This window comes from Neomonachus schauinslandi, chromosome 3 (genome assembly GCF_002201575.2).
Source record: "Neomonachus schauinslandi chromosome 3, ASM220157v2, whole genome shotgun sequence".
Taxonomy (NCBI): Eukaryota; Metazoa; Chordata; class Mammalia; order Carnivora; family Phocidae; genus Neomonachus; species Neomonachus schauinslandi.
The window spans coordinates 10,005,995-10,023,641 of record NC_058405.1 but is presented as its reverse complement, the minus strand read 5'-3'; the positions used below and the strand labels follow the sequence as shown (position 1 = coordinate 10,023,641).

Genomic DNA, 17,647 nt, shown 5'->3' with positions numbered 1-17,647 from the left:
TATATCAAATGGGTTTTTTTTTTAAATAACAAGTACTAGTTAGATCTAATTTGTTCCCCCAAACTTTTCCTATTAATGGTCCTCATCTTACTTCATAAGAAGCTAATTGTAAAAGTCAGATTCCAGTTCAAGAGAAGTTTTGATCAGTTTAAAAGAAAGAATATCTTCTACAGCAGAAGAATGTTTGTCTGGAATGGAGCAACTACATTCGTCCTGGATTGATATTTCTGAGATGACTTCGCTCCAAAGAGCACAATGATTACAAAGAAAAAATAAGTTTTGGTGTCATCACCCTCTCCTGTAATGGCCTGAGAGCCTTTAAAGCTCCTGCATGCCCAGCATGGCCATGGCCATGGTGCCACAGGGTGTCTAGCCATGTTGCCAACTGCCTGCCCATGTGGTACAGATTGGGCTGCGATCCCACTATGTGGGCCCCATGTTGTTCTTTCATTGCTGTGTGTGTGTGTGTGTGTGTGTGTGTGTGTTAAATGCAGGTCATAGGTCTTCTGAAAGCTATTCTCTAATGTGCATTCTTCACATGTTTCCTATCAGGGATAAACAACAGCATTCTGTATTTGTTGATCCTCTGCCTACAGAGTTTAAAGGAATACTTGTTAGAAGCAATGAAATTAACACCTGGAGGCCATATCTATCTATCTATCTATCTATCTATCTATCTATCTATCTATCTGACAAACTAGCATGGAAGTATGAAATTTCAGTGTGGTAAAATTCACTTCTTCTAATTCTGTCATTTTAAAGATAAATGAGATGAGGGCCAGAAAGGTGGACTTAGTATTTAGACTAAGGACACAGATCTCCTAATTTCTTCTTTTATGCATCTTTCAGTGTTTGTTTGGAAAAGACTTGCTATAGTATATTATGGCAGTTGAAAAGATTTTCATGCTAAACAGATCTTACCATTTCTAAACTCTTTTTTATGTATCAACACCAAGCATTTTCATCTTCTTCATTTTATCCCTATAAAATGATCCCTTTTCTCCCTCTTTGGCATAACTTTTATACTGAAATTGAGAAACTAGTAACTCCAGGAGAGAAATTGCAATTGCATTTTATGATTTCCTATCTTCCCTGAAAGGCTCAATGCCAGCTTCACAATCTGATATCAATACCATGCATTTTAAGTGATTTCCTAACTCCACTGATGAAATATCATAAAGGATTTTATAGAAAAGGTACAGTTTCATTTAAAGTGAGATCCATAATGTTCTGAAATATACTTGAACACGAGGCTATAATCTTCGTTACCATGAAAGTAAAAGTAAAATTTAAAGTTAAAAGTTATGTTTATGTTTTAACCTAATCCTATTAGACTAGAATTATTTAAACTTTCTTTATTACTTTCACATTTGCTTCTCTGTGATCCTCACTGGGACATTTGATTTAGATATTTCTACTTTCCCAAAACAATAAAACCCTTAAGAAACAATATATATCCCTGCTATCACCATTTAAAGTGGTTGCCATGCATTCACTGACTCTCAGCAATTTCATTCATTATAGATGGTTGACTTAGGTCATTCATATTTTAATAACCCTTCTTTCCTCAGACCAAACTTGTTCAATGGATGTTGACTTCAGAGGGCAGAGTGTAGAAGAGACTCCTAAGCAGGTGATTTGAGGAGGATCGGTGGCCATCCTGACCTAAATAACATTCTCCCACTGTGACACTTTCCTGTTTAGAGGCAAAACCTTTCATTCTGCAGCCAATCACAGCAGTGACACGGTCTCATTAATTTATTCCAGTGCCTAAGCAATGGACTACAGTGGGGTTATCGAGGGGACTTTGATGGGGTGAAGGCTGAGGCTGAGGCAGAAGGCACAGGAGGTTAGGGCTCATCACACAATGTGGCAAAAGTGAGGGACACATTGTATGTGTTCTTCCCAGCCGTGCTTGGAGCTGGCAATGCCTAGAGGTGATGCACAAACTTATAGGACTGATTCTTGAGAATGTTCATGATGCTGCACTAAACACACAGGAAATAGAGGTGTAGGACCACATAGGCTGCTTTTCCCCCTAGTGACTGTATCAGAGCACAGAAATAGTGAAGAGATAGAAAAAAGGCATAACTTTAGGGAGGAAAGCATAGAGATTAAAAACCGAGTGAGGAAACCAGTACGATAGAAAACAGAGAGTGAATCTGGAGCATAATGGCGAGAGACTTTCAGAGATTTCTTCTAGCTCTAGAGCAGCTACATTTTTTTTCCCCAAAATGTGTCAAGGCATCCACAATTCCTCTGACTTCTTTTTTTTTTTTTAAAGATTTTTTATTTATTTATCTGAGAGAGAGAATGGGAGACAGAGAGAACGAGAGGGAGGAGGGTCAGAGGGAGAAGCAGACTCCCCGCCGAGCAGGGAGCCCCATGCGGGACTCGATCCCGGGACTCCAGGATCATGACCTGAGCCGAAGGCAGTCGCTTAACCAACTGAGCCACCCAGGCGCCCCTCCTCTGACTTCTTTTGTTATTGGTGGGACCAGATCTTATCTCTAAAAATCTTCTTCATAACTTCTGACAGTCTCCATGAATTCGTTTCACTCCACCACGAGTTTTGTTTGAAATGTTGACATGGGAATGAACCTGAGATAGAAACTAATGGCTGCGCTGAAGCCTATATTCCAACCACAGAAGTTGAGAACGTTCTGCCTTCAGTCACTGCTCTCCCTGTGCAGGGAGAATGAAGCTCCTGCTTCATTCCACGCCTGGGGACCGGGACTGCACGCTGGGTGTGTGGTGGCGGTGTCCTGGGTAGTCAGGGACTGCTTGGCATCCTTGCCTACTGAATATTTTCTTCTAATGTTCAGAGCTATTTGCAACTTTTAAAAGTAAAGCTTCCCCCCTCTTCAATATAACTGTTTTTCACTGTTCTTGTTAAAGTATCAACTTGTCTCTCACCAATGGCAGCATGTTCTGTACTTTGTCCAGTATCCTTGCAGATCTAAGTGTCCTAGGAATGAGACCTCTTTTCTCCAAGAATTTCAAAGCCATTGGCTTCTATAAACAGCCAAATTTATTGTACTTGAAATGTTGAAATCTGTTTTAGAATTGTTATGTGTCTATGTCTTTGCAATGTAGCTCTGTTTGGAAATTTTGCTTTAAATTACATGAGGATGGAGAAGAAGGGTAGGAACTTCTGGGAAATTGGCAAAAAGCCACGAAGCCAAACAACCTCTGACATATAATTGCCAATAAGTTAAACTAGTATAATAAAAACTCTTATATTTAAGGGTTTCAATGATCACATTGACATGTCATACATATTTATTAGCAAACACAATTTTCTTTTCCTTTAAAATGATGAGCTCGAAGCAGAGTATTAATGGTGACAGGAATTTGTTGTTTAGACTCTGTTGCATAGTAAGGGATCAATAGATGTATGTTGAATTGAACATAGCATTAAATGTAAAATTTGGATTCACTGATCCCTAATATCTCACTCTACTTTGACCTATAATTTTATGATCTATTTCATGAAGAACCAGGTTAATAGATGGTGAAAAGCTTCCCGATATGTGGATTGTCCAGTTCCTCCAAGTCAAAAGATAGATATCTGCCCACAAACCTCAGGGACTCTTGATAAAACAGGGCTGGTCTGTACTGAAGAACAGTTTCCATATTGTATGAATTATGTTAATATCAGATGCCAAAGACAAAATAGCAGAGATTTTCATCCATTAACATCATACTCAGTTTACTTCAAGAAAATATAATTCCACTTCCTTTAAAATTTTTTCATGCATTTTTGGGGTGCCTATGTGGCTCAGTCGGTTGAGCATTCAACTCTTGATCTCAGCTCAGGTCTTGATTTCAGGATCAAGAATTCGGGCCCCACATTGGGATCCACGTTTGGTGTGGAGCCTACTTAAAATAAAAAAGTGTCATGCATTTTTGCAGCAATTCTAGAAATCCACAGTGTCCTGCATCTGTAATAATGACTATCTGAATGTTGATTAGGAATTAAGAAAAGCTCAGCTTTCTTGCTTTTCTTTCTATTCCTACTTGTTTACGTATGTGGACTTGAATAAAAATAACAATAACTCACTTTTATGTAGCATTTTAAGATATATTATGGACTTCCTGATAAATGTGATAGATAATGTATTATTATCTTATTCAAAAATTAAGAAACTAAACCTCGGATGTGTTGACATATCTACTTTATAGATAGCAGGACCAGGATTTGAACCCATTTATTTGATTGATAATATAGGCCATTTTTTTGCGAAACCATATCACTACTCATCACAATTCGTTATAGGCTCTGTGACCATGTGTAAAGAAGTTTAATATATTTCCTGACCTCTTTTGTGTATACTACATCGATCCTCAGGGAATGTGAACTCCACAGAGGTTATTGGTTTTAGGCTAAGAGTCCCTAGGCTAAGCATGTAGTATATGGAAAAAAAGGTAATGAAAAGTGTGGGGGACTCCACAAGATAAGACCTGTTTCAACAGCAAATTGTTTTCAGTTTCCTATGGCTCTCCTCCACATGAATTAATTACCAAATCCATCAAATACTCCAGTTAGGCCCCAGCAGACCAATACAATCACGTGCACCCGGATTTTGATGGATTCACGTTTATAGCCCTACGAACCCATTTATCTTATCAGGAGTAGTTGCTTTTCTTTACCCCTCATGATCCATCAATATAAATCAGGTATTTAAGAACTTGAGATAAATGTGCCTTCACTTTAGTGTTTAATATGGTGTTAAGATCTTGGCTCATCTGTGATATTCACTGTTGAAATGAAAACTAATTCTGACCTCATTGTCTATTTTTTCATATTTTTTTACATGCTCATTGTGAAGGTCATGGGCAGTGTAATTGTGGCAGATGTGACTGCAAAGTAGGCTGGTATGGGAAAAAGTGTGAGCACCCACGTTCCTGCCCACTGTCAGCAGAGGAGAGCATCAGGAAGTGCCAAGGAAGCTCCAATCTGCCTTGCTCTGGAAGGGGTAAGTGAGGGCTCTCAGGCTGTGTCCCCACCTCCTAATCTTATGAGTGAGTCAAATGCATTCAGTTCACATGTATCTTATTTAACAGATAGCTGAGATGCCTCGATAAGGAAAGATTAGTCTTTTTAGAACTAACAGTACATCCAATTTCCATTACTGGAAGTACATGGAGAAATATAATCTCTCTCTTTCTTCCTCTCCGTCTCGCATATGCACACACACACACACATTCTCTCTCTCTCTCTCTCACTCATACCATCAGTTTAGCTTTGAGGTCTGTTCAGTTTCAGTTTAGTTCAGGTCAGTTCAATGCTACATTAAAAAAAAAAAAAAAACAGTTTTGCACAGCAAAGGAAGCAAAAGAAAAAGGCAACCTACTGAATGGGAGAAGATATTTGCAAATGATAGATCCATAAGGGGTTAATATCCAAAATATATAAAGAACTTACACCTCTCAACACCAAAACAAAACAAAACAAAACAAAACAAAAACAAAACAAAATAAAAAAAACACAAATAGTTTGATTAAAAAATGGGCAGAGTATCTGAATAGACATTTTTCCAAAGAAGATATACAAATGGCCAACAGACATATGAAAAGATGCTCAATCATCAGAGAAATGCAAATCAAAACCACAATGAGGTATCACCTTACATGTAGCAGAATGGCTAGAATAAAAAAGACAAGAAATAACAAGTGTAGGTAAGGATGTGGAAAAAAGGAACCTGTGTCTGCTGTTGATGGGACTGCAGATTGGTACAGCCGCTGTGGAAAACAGAAATTTAATTAAAAATCTAAAAAATTAAAAATGGAATTATATGATCCAGTAATTCCATTACTGGGTATTTATACAAAGAATATGAAAATGTTAATTCAAAAAGATGTATCCATGCCTATGTTTATTACAGCATTATTTACAATAGCCAAGATATGAAAGCATCCTAAGCATTCATCAATAGATGAATGGACAGAGAAGATGTGGTATATATACACAATAGAATATTACTCAGCTGTAAAAAAGAATGAAATCTTGCCATTTGCAACAACATGGATGCATCTAAACGGTATAATGCTAAATGAAATAAATCAGACAGAGAAAGACAAATACCATATGATTTCACTTATATGTGGAGTTCAAGAAACAAAACAAATGAACGAAGAAAAAAAAAGAGACAAACAAGAAAACAGACTCTTACAGAGAATAAACTAGTGGTTGCCAGAGGGGCGGGGGTGGAGGTGATGAGTGAAATAGATAAATGGGATTAAGAGTATACTTTTTTAAGAAAAAGTTTGGATATTTGCTCAAAACTTTCCAAATGAGACCATTTAACTGTCCACCGACATTTCTGAAACTCATTAACGCTGCAATGAGATTGTTGGCTTTTGAAAAAGCATCCTATAAACAGACAGCTGTGAATAAGCTTATGTTGTTTTAGAAGGCACATAGCCTCGGGTGTGCTCTTGGTTCCAGATCAAGTACAAATTGGAAGAGAAAGAAGAATTCATCTAAAGGAAAGCTGGTTCCATTATTTTTTATTTATCAAAGTAAGAAATGCATTTTCACCTCTCACATGGAAATCGCAAAGTTAATATGAAATATGCCTTTGGAGGAACTGGTAATTGAAATTATTACAAATTTTGCTCATGAAAGAGGAAACAGAGAAAGACTTCCTTTTACCTGAATGTTAGATCAGAAATTTAATTTATGTTGCAGTTTTCTCTTTGAAAAATAAATTTTTTATTGAGATATAATTCAAATACCATAAAATTCACTCTTTTAAAGTATACAACTTAGTGGGTTTTAGTATATTTATAAAATTATGCAACCTTCACCACTATCTCATCCCAGAGCATTTTCATCACCACTAAAAGAAATCCTGCATGCCTTACCAGTCACTCCTCATTCTCTTCTCCCGTCAACCCCTAGAAACCACTGATTTACTTCCTGTCACCATGGATTTGCCTAATTGGATATTTCATATGAATATAAAATATGTGATCTTTTTGTTTCTGGCTTTTTTTCACTTAGCATACTGTTGTCAAGATTTATCCATGTACTTGATTCCTTTTGATGGCTGGATAATATTCATTTGTGTGGATATACCACAAATATTTATCCATTCATCTATTAGTAGACATTTGGGTTATTTATGTTTTTTGACCATCATGAATAATATTCTATGAACATTCATGTATAAATTTTTGTGTGGGTATGTGTTTTAATTTCCCTTGGGTATATACATGTACATGGAGTTGCTGGGTCTTATGGTAACTCTGTTTAACTTTTTGAGGTATACCTAAACTGTCTTTAAAATGGGGGCACCATTTTACATTCCCACCAGCAGTGCATGAGGGTTCCAGTTTCCTTACATCTTTCCTGTTATTTGTTACCATTTGTCTTTTTTACTATTTAGAGTTTTCTTTACATAGAAAACAAAGTCCCCGAGATTATTTGTATCATAGGTTATTTTCCCATAATCTGCTATGTATCCCTACTGATTATAAGTAGAAGGTTAGGGTATGGGTAGAAGGAAATTTTCATTTCATAAACTTTATTTCTGACTTGACCGCTTTTCACCAGCAGCCCCACATGGAAACTACTATTCTACCTGCATTAATAAATACCATCATTAGAGAGCTTGAGTAAGCCTGTCACGCTTTTAAAGGAACAAAGATTAAAAATCAGTGTCCTTCAGACTACTGTTATTCATTCATTCATTGTTTAAAAATAACAAATTTATGATGGAAAAATAAGAAAAGCCTATAAAGTATCTCTCAAACATAGAAAATCACTATATATTACCAGTTGTTTTTCATTTGTCCCTAAAATTTTTAATATGGTGTTAGGATAAGAAAATTATGGTGGATTTTAATTATTGTGGATACCAGCCTTTGATAACTCTGACAAACACATATTTGTCTCTTACCTTTCTAGAGATTCACTAATGTATTAGTTACCATATTTAAGCAATAGCACATATTTAAAGTTTATTTTGTTAAAAAGGCGTTAAATATTATGTATGGAATCAGAAGACTTTTTATTATTTTTATAGTTCATTTAAGCTTTTTAAAGTACTTTAGAGATAAATAATAAGCTTCTCCAGTTTCCTCGCAGGAAAATGGAGGTATTGATGAATGGAGTGATTTCCCAGGGAATCATAACAAAATATGAGAATTCTGAGAATGAAGACCAGGGATTTATGAGAGCTGGTCCAGTGCTCGGGCCAGTGGTCAGAGACCCTTCCTTTCTCACAGAGCTATCTTTGCAAATTCATTGGCTTTGGATGTTTTAAAGCAAATGGCCAATATGAAAACTTATAAAGGATTAGTTTTGCCATTTATGAATGACAGCTGCAGCTGTGCTTACATGAGTGAGGAAAGCAATTACAAGGCCCATCGGTTCTCCATGAGAGACTATGGACCTGAGAAACAAACAGGGTTTTGGCGGGGGGGAGGGGGGATTGGTTAGATGTACATCTAAATGCCTACCAATATATTAAAGCTTTTCAATAAAAAAAAATGCCCAAGCAAATCATATTCTCTGGAAAAAATGTACCAGTATACTCTCCTACCAGGAGCATAACAGGGGTTCCCTTCGCCCACCAATAGTGACAATTTCAACACTCAGCTTTTCTTGATACATTTTGCTTAGTGTTATGAGCTTACCATTTATCAAACTCCTTTCATTGACTTCTATAATCATCAAACAAATGATTTATCTGTAGGCATTATTATTCAGAGGTTTGTGTTGGCTGTATTTGCCTTCTTTCATCATCATTTGTCCTTGTGTCTAAGTCATCTTTTTGTTTGGTCTGCAATCTCACATGCTTTTGTTACCTGTCCTCTGTGCCCTTTGGTTTTCTTTTATCAGACTTGTTCTAAGAGGTATTGGGTATGTTTTAGTCCTTAAGCACACATAAGCATGTACTCCCACAAGGGAAGGTGGGAAGTGGAGGAAGAATGATAAATTGAGGCTAATTATTTAATATTGTAGCTTTTAGAAAATAGAAACTGTGCCCTCATTTTTATCAATTAGTACATTTTAATTAATGAATTAAGCAAGTTGGTTCGATTCCCTTAGGTAGGAACATACTTTCAAAGAATAATAGCATGCCAAATTCCCACCATCTGGAGATTTTTCAATTACAGCCATAATTTATCTCTTTTACTGACAAAGCACATCTTTAAATTTTCTTGTTTTATTTATCAGAGAAGTTTCCCATGATTCATGTATTTTTTTTAAACTATGTGATTTTTACTCTGATTTTTTGACAACTGAATCATTATTTTTCTTATTCATGTACACAGAGATGTTATTATTTCAAACAGAGAAAATGGATTTAAAAAATGGAAGTCCTCCAGTGAATTTAAAAAACTTTGGGAGGGGAGGATCTTTCTATATTTTTACTAAACTTTTTTAAGGCTTTATTGAAGTATAATTGATAAACCAAAAAACTGCACATATTTAATATATACAATTTGATGAGTTTGTGTACACCCATGATGCCATCGCCACAGTCAAGGTCATGAACATATCCATGCCTCCCTTTGCATGTGTGTGTGTGTGTGTGTGTGTGTGTATGTTGTGTGTGTGTGTTAGGGATACTTAACATGAGATGTGTTTAAAATAGTCAAACTTATAGAAGCGGAAAACAGAGTGGTGGTTGCCAGGGGATGGGAATGGGGAAATGGGGACTTGTTCAATGGGTATAAAGCCATAGCTATGTAAGGTGAATAAGTTCTAGAGATCTGCTGTCCTACCTAGTGCCTATTGCAAACAATATAGGATTGTAGACTTAAAATTTCAAGAAAGTAGATCTCCAAACATTTAAATTAAGCACCACACCGCCTGTTGTGATTTTGATTATAATTTTAAAATTCTCAGTGGCCTAATTAAATATCTCATTGTAGGTTAGCTGCAGTGGAAAATGCACAGTTTTCAAGTGACAAGGGAGCCCTGTGTGTTCTTCCCGCAATATTTCGAGACAGCAAGTAGGATTCAGATTTACTCAATTCTAAGTATATCTTAGATCTACTGCATCCACCAGTACTCGAAGACTCTGGAATAGTCATGCATTAAGTTGTGGCATTTTAAACATAGTTGCTAAGGACCGCAGCCAAAGAAGATGAAGAAATGACCCTGTGAAATTAACGTCTTACTCCTCCTTATCTGGAAGGAATAGTGCTGCTTTTAGTGATGCACCAAACGGGGAGAATATCAATGAATTGGTAAATCATGCCAGAAACAAAAATCTGTATTTTGTCATATTAAATGATGAAAAATCAGTCTGTGGATCCTCAGGCGGTCTTCCATGGATTTCTGAGCACACTTTGAACTCATAGTGCTCTCTGCCATGGCTTCTATTTGTTCTATTGTCATGGAATGACCCACAATAGGAGAAGGTCCCTTGGAAGAGAAAAGCCTGTTTATTATTTGCTTTCTTTGTACTCTGAAAAACTTACTAGAATGTCTTAAATTGTATATGCATCCTATATTTCACAAAAACTCAGGAATGTAGATGTTATTTATTATGGCTTTTTAAAAGATAGGGTGGAGACAAAAAGTTTGGGATCCAGAGAGAACTAAATATGGTGCCTCCAACATCCTTTCTCTATGTCCTCATGAGGTGCTGGGACCTCTGAGTGTTGGGACATTTTCTGTCCTCAAGGAGGCCAAAGGTGCAGGTGCCCAGAACTGGTGGCTTACTGGAAGGTCCTGATTAAATCCAATGTTAAATCTCTCACTCATATGAGGAAGCAGCACTTGCTAAACTAAAGGCATAATTTGCATAGATTGAAGGGAATTGCTAAAAAGATTTGAAAAGAGCCAAATTCAGTAGAAATGGCAGCCTCATACAAGATGATTATTCAGGGACTCCTTTGTCCAGTGGGTAAATAATTGGCCCTGTTCCTTATTTCCCCTTCTTTGTTTTACCTTGCCTTTCTTCTTGCCATTTTTATATTCAATAGAACCTAGAGGAGAGGAAGAAATTCAGAAGGTGAAACTAATAATTGTGTATGTTTTTTACAAAAAAGATGGTAGAAGATATTTCAGTGGAAAGTAACAGACTTAGTATTTTTTTTAGTTGCCTGAGGTTTTTCTAGTCTGTGGTCCAGAAAACTGTATCTTCCAAGACAGAATGAATATTTTTTTTTAATGTTACAGTCAACGATCTTGCTTAAATGTTTTATCTCTGGCAACAGAACATATTGCGTCAAAGATAGGGATCGATCCAAATGATAGACAATTTTTATTACATTTTGCATAATTTTTATATGGTAAATTGAAAACCAGTGAAATCCTTTGGCTAAGAAAACTTCCTAGTAAGAGCTGCAACAAATATTGTCAAAATCTATTTGAAATGAAAATAGAAAATTGGACCTGAATTCAATCCCAATTTCTTTAAGTGAGCTTAAAATGAAATGTGTGACAACTATGACAGTTTTGTTACTACAGTTATATATTTATTTCTATTAAAACACTAAACACATAGTGAAGGAGGTAGTGTGGTGCTCTGGCAGTTATTTGCTTGATTTTATTCAATATAAAAATGCAAACCAGATACTTTTAGTGGGAAACAATCTGCTCTGGCTCTCAGCCATAATCTTCATGGAACCATATACTCTGCAGATTTCCGTTTTAATAGAAAACCAACGAGGCAAAATGTCATCATTTTGTCTAAGCTTTAAGGTTGTAGAGCTAATCAGAACCCTATGATTCCCCTCTTGGACACATAAGATGTTATTAAAAATTGATAGGGCTGGCCATTGTGCTATATTCGCATAATGGATGTATTCAATGTATGATCATACGATAGCACATAGCCAGTTAATGCATCATATTTTCCTTAGTGGTGTTGCTTATAACATTTAATCCACCTGATATTTACTGACCACCCTACCATGTATCTCTGTGCTAAGCCAGGGGAAGGAAAGAAGGATCAGGAGGCCGCATTCCGTTTTTGTAGATAAAGTTTTATTAGAACCCAGCCAAGCTCATTTGTATGCATATGGCTGCTTTCTTGCTATAAATGGCAGAGTTAAATAGTTGCTGTGGAGAGTGTATGGCACACAGAGCCCCAAATATTCAGTTTAGCCCTTTATAGAAAAAGTTTACTGCTCCCTGCGCTAAGGATTTGTGGTAGATGTGACCAATGTGGTGGGAAGGGGACTGAGCGTCTTGAGAGTGAGAAGAGGAAGATACCGTTTTCTAAAGAAATTTGGGTGCAAATAAGGCTTCATGAAGTGAGTGAAGCTGGAATTGAGTCTGCAGGGCAGAGTAGCATTAGACAGAAAGTAATTTTGAAAAACATGTGTTCTAGGTAGAGGGAACCACATGAAAAGAAACACTGAGTTAACGAGAGGATGACTTTTGTAGGGAACAAGAAACACATTCCCTTTTGATGGTAGATGAAGAATAAAAAAGTAGTGGGAGACAGCCCCGGGAACACATGTCATCTCTCCCACCCCCCGCCACTTCTCCCCATGTTGTGATGGGTTTGAGACAGAAAATGCAACTTCTTTGCAGAGCTCTTGTCCTCATAATTGTCTTATGAGGTTAATTGTTAGTAAGAAGGACACACATTGTAAGCATGATCGTAAATATGCTAAAATGATGTCATAGAAATGCCGGTTAACCTGGCTCAGGGCCCACTCCACTGCGTCATTGCTGAAATGCCAAGCTTAATGTAAAGTTACCAAGATCCAAATCTTTCCATGAACAAGATAAATATGTTAGCATCTTTCATGTGCCTTTCTCTCTCCTTCCTGCACCTCAAATCATGTTTACTTATTTACTGACAGAATAGGAAAAGACAAGCACAAATCTAAAGTGGCTTTTTTATTAAAAGTCATTCATATTAGCAAAGTAGTCAAATGACAAGAGTTTAGCAATCAGGTTAGTATCTTAAGGGTCACATTATCTGTACCGCTTATGTCTACACATACCCATGGGTTTTATTTTTATTTTTTTGTTAAGTTTTTATTTAAATTCTAGTTAGTTAACATACAGTGTAGTATTAGTTTCAGGTGTACAATTTAGTGATTCAGCACTTCCATACAACACCCAGTGCTCATTACAACAAGTGCAGTCCGTAATCTCCATCACCTACTTAACCCGGCCCTCTACCCACCTCCCTTCAGGTAACCATCAGTGTGTTCTCCTCATTAAGAGTCTGTTTCTTGGTTTGCCTCTCTGTTCCTTTCTTCCCCCCCCCCCCCGTGCTCCTTTGTTTTGTTTCTTAAATTCCACATATGAGTGAAATCATATGTCGTTTGTCTTTCTCTGAGTGGCTTATTTCACTTAGCATCACACTCTCTAGGTCTATCCACGTCATTGCAAATGGCAAAATCTCATTCTTTTTTATGGCTGAGTAATATTCCATTATACACACCCACACACATACATATACACCACATCTTCTTTATCAATTCATCACATACCCATGTGGTTTAAATGGCAAAGGGGCATCATATCATGAAGCAAGATAGTGGATTTTTGGTATGGACATGAGTGACTCCAACTTAGTCTGGACTGCCACCAGCTAGGTATCTGAGCCAGCAAGTCATAGGCTAAAGTGGGAACAAAACCCTAATGGAGACTGTGAACTTAACTTCCTTAGGCTACTTTCCCTCTCCTTTGCTTCTCTCCGCAGTAAGTGAACTTGACTGTGTTCTGACTCATTTGGACCCTTAAATTTTCTCTTCGCTCTCATGGGCTCCATGCCTTTGATTTCCAACTCAACTTCACAATAGACTCTCTATCTGGTTTTGCATAGCTAACTAGAGAGAGCTGACTATTCCTCAGGAGAATCAGGTGACTAGCCAACCTGTTCTTCTAGACTCTGCTTTTTACCAAGTGACTGTTTTGAGTATGGAGTAATGTATTCTTCAGTTATGGCATCCTTTCATTTGGAAAATAACAGTTAAGATGGATGAGATGTTGGTCCTCCATAAATATTTATTTCTCCTGCGATGCCTTTTATTTGGATAAAGTAGGAAAGTCAAGATTCTTTGGCTTCTTATTTAAGTTTCTAAATAATTCTGGCCTCTTTGCTGCTCAAAATATCCATGCCATGTGGATGCTTGTAAATAGTACCAAATGGTCTGGCATGGTACAGTTGTGAGCCATTTAAGGTTTGAATGGTCTTAAGGATGAAGCAGCAAATATTTGAGGTCATTTGTAAAGTCCTTTACAAGGACATTAAATTCTTTGCTAGGATTTCTTTCTCTGGATTTCTTCCTAAGGCCCCATACTGCCCAATAGTTAACCGAAGGAGCTTAAAAGAAATACAAAAAAATGAGAGCAGATAGAGAGTATAAGGTGACTGGAAAGTCTCTTAACTTCTTCATTTGATTAATTTACCAGACTTCTGGGTATGATTAAATTTACTATTCAATTATAGTCACACTGGTGAGACAGACTCACACAACTTTATGCTCTTAAGTGTAGTTTATTATAATTATGAAAGAATCAGTAGCAAAACCCAAGTGGCATAATCCATGTTTGAGTCTAGATGCGCTCTTCTGGATGATCGTACTACATAAAGAGAAACGTCCAGAGGGATTATTGGGAAATGAGGTCTTTTGTGTTAGGTTGTGTTAGGAGGCCTGAAGTTCTTGTGGTTGCACAAGGGTGGGGCAGGGTTGCTACATACTGACATTATTCAGCCCTATTCCCAAAGGTTGCTGTGGACAGGCATCAATTTCTTTCTTGAGTGGAGGGACTCCTACTCACTGTCAGTACTGTGTTCCCTCTCTGTACCTCATGCAGTCGGCCACTTCCGTGGTGAGGGCATGTGCCTCTGTGGGGTCAACAATTACAGATAGGGTCGTATGGCCCATGACCCCCACAGGGCAGATGCGCTCAAGCCATTTGTCGTTGTTGTATCTTTATGGACCCTCAGTTATGTTATCTGTAACCATAGTATTATTGTTGTGAGGGACAAGTAAGACAGTACATATGAGATTATTTGTTAACTTTGAAACTAATATGCAATTATAAGGGATTACAAGGGTTTAACTAGATGACATAGCAGCTGAACTCAAGGACACAGAATTTATTTTTTTTATTTTTTAAAAATATTTATTTATTTTAGAAGGAGAGGGAGACAGTGCATGCATGCGAGTAGGGGAGGGGCAGAGGGAGAGGGACAAGCAGACTGCCGGCTAAGCACAGAGCCTGATGCAGGGCTCAATCCCACGACCCATGAGATCATGACGTGAGCCGAAACCAAGAGCCAGATGCTCAACTGACTGAGCCTCCCAGGTGCCCCAACGGCACAGAATTTCATAGAGAAAACAAGATCAATATTCACTCACTCTTTCATTCATTCATTAAGTCATACATTCAACCTATATTTATTGGGATCCTACTATGTGCCTAGAACCAGTCTAGGTGCTGAGGAAAGAAAAATAAATAAGACAATTAATGTCAGGGCTCTCATAGAGTTTCTAGTGAGTTTGTTTGGAGACGTTAAATAAGAAAACAAATAATTTCAGTTAGTGCTAGAAGAAGGAAGTCAAGATAATACGAAGAGTGTGGAGGTTGGGGGTTCCTCCAGATAAAGTGGTCAGGGACCTTCTCTGAGGAGGTTCTCTTTGGCCAGATCTGAGTATTGAAAGGGGGCCAAATGAGAACTGAGGAAGGATAGCCAGAAAACGGAAAAACAATGGTTTATACAAAATTTCAGACCCAGATGATGAAAGTTTCCTGGAAGAGATCCATGTCAGGTGGGCTCTGTCCTTAAAGAATTCATAGAGGAGACTGAGAGTTTGTTGAAGAAGAATTTTAAAAATACCAATCCGAGCTCCTACCTAATTTAATTTGTTCGTGATGTGGCCTGGGCATCAGGGAGTTTAAAAGCTCCCTGATGATTCTACTATGCAGTCACATTAAGAATCACTGCTCTGCAGAGTGTATAATGGACAAAGTCCTGTAGCAAAGGATGGACATTTTTGCCCTTGCCCTACTTCCCACAGAGCAAACAGGGCTTCGGGGAGTGCTAAGAGTTGCAGAAAAATTACTGTGGGGCCTTTCCTGATGCTCTGTTGAATAGGTGGGAAAGCAATGAGGCGGAGGCGTGGCGGGGGGGGGGGTGGTGCTCTTGGAGAAGGGGGAAGAATAGTTTCCAAAACAGGAAATCGCCTCAGGAAGCACAGAAAATATGAAAGAATATGGTATGTTTGTTCAAGGACTTGCTCCAGCCCAGTTTTTGTATATCTGAGGTGGGGGCGAGAATCTGTATTTTTAAATAGATTTCTAGTGTAATTATGAAGCATTTGGGTCTGAATGCTGGGGGTATTATCTCTTTCACAAAAATGTCCTTCCATGGTCCTCAGTCGCACAGAACTCTTAGACCTGCTTTCCAACTTCATAGATTGTTTTCTGAGAACTAATCTGTGGTGTTTCCTGGACATGAACAGTTTGTATTGTGATGAAGGATTCTTGGAATTCTATATCAAGGGATTTTTAACCTGGAGTTCATGCAACTCTGAAGGTTTATGGTTGAGTATCAGGTCAATAAGAACCTCTTAGAATAGCACAAATGTGTTGTGTGAACCTTCTTAGATTTTTATGAAGAGGGGATCATAGCTTCTTTTACCAGATTCTAAACGGGCTGCATCGTATCAGCCAAAGGTGGCAGTGATTTAGAAATCACTGCATAAAGCCAAACAAACACTTTTGAGAGCTATCACAGCAGATTTTTACGGGACGTATTTTGAACTACTTGTGCGTAAGTATAGACTTACAGTATAATAATTAAATCAGTAAATTATACTACTAGGGATCAAATATGGAAATACTTTGTGATATCTAGCTATATATGTAACTTATGATTTGATTTTTTTTTTTTTTTTAAATATGTTCATAAGATATAAGTTTGGAGTAAAAAGTGGACCAAGCCCCAAACCATTTTATTCTAAGTCATGAGAATTTGTCACTGAAGTTTCTTATTAGGGTAACTGGAAACACAGGCAGAAGTTCAAACAGAGAAAAAAATAATCCCATTCCTATTTTTCTGTCAGGACAGAATGACATTTCTTCTATAATGCTTTAGGTTTTACTCTCTACCCATGAGAGATGTCCATTCTGATTAATAAATGTTTTAAGTATTGGATGCTTATAAGAGTACAACCTGGCATTCTAGAAATAACAGGAGTATGTGAATAAGAACAGAAGGAAATTTAATTTATATGCTAATCACGTTTCATTAGGAATTGTTTTAAGGAGACCCATCTCATTATGTAAAAATAAAGACTTTTATTAACAAATATAAAAATTTAATAAAGAAATATAATTGGTGTTTTGCAATTCCTGCCTGGCTCCAAACTAAGATTTAGTGAATCTATAAACTTATGTCCAGTCAGTATTCAGCCATATTATTATTGTTCTAACTTTGGCTGGTTAATGTCCTTATGAATCTTAGAAATGTGTAGGATAGAGCTAAATTATCAAAGAAAATTCCAATCCAATGGGACAGAGCATGTAACCCAAGGAAACAGTGCAGTGGATGGATGAACAGGTCATAAAGCAGCAATAACTGTTGGTTGTTGATATTGAATGATCCATGGCCTACTTTCTGGGCTAGTAACTGTTCATCATATATCCATTTATTTATTCAATGCAGTTAATTACATTGGCAATATAAAATGACAAGGAGGATCT

General features: G+C 37.3%; 1 protein-coding gene across 3 annotated transcripts in view; it reads left to right on the top strand.

Annotated features, from left to right (window-relative positions):
* Positions 1–17,647, top strand: part of ITGBL1 (integrin subunit beta like 1) — a 201,624-nt gene that overhangs the window by 103,125 nt on the left and 80,852 nt on the right. For all 3 annotated transcript variants that reach the window (XM_044913134.1, XM_021695983.2, XM_021695982.2), the window contains one exon: positions 4,833–4,979. In XM_044913134.1, the coding sequence (XP_044769069.1) occupies positions 4,833–4,979 (147 nt within the window). The remainder of the gene's footprint in view (positions 1–4,832; positions 4,980–17,647) is intronic.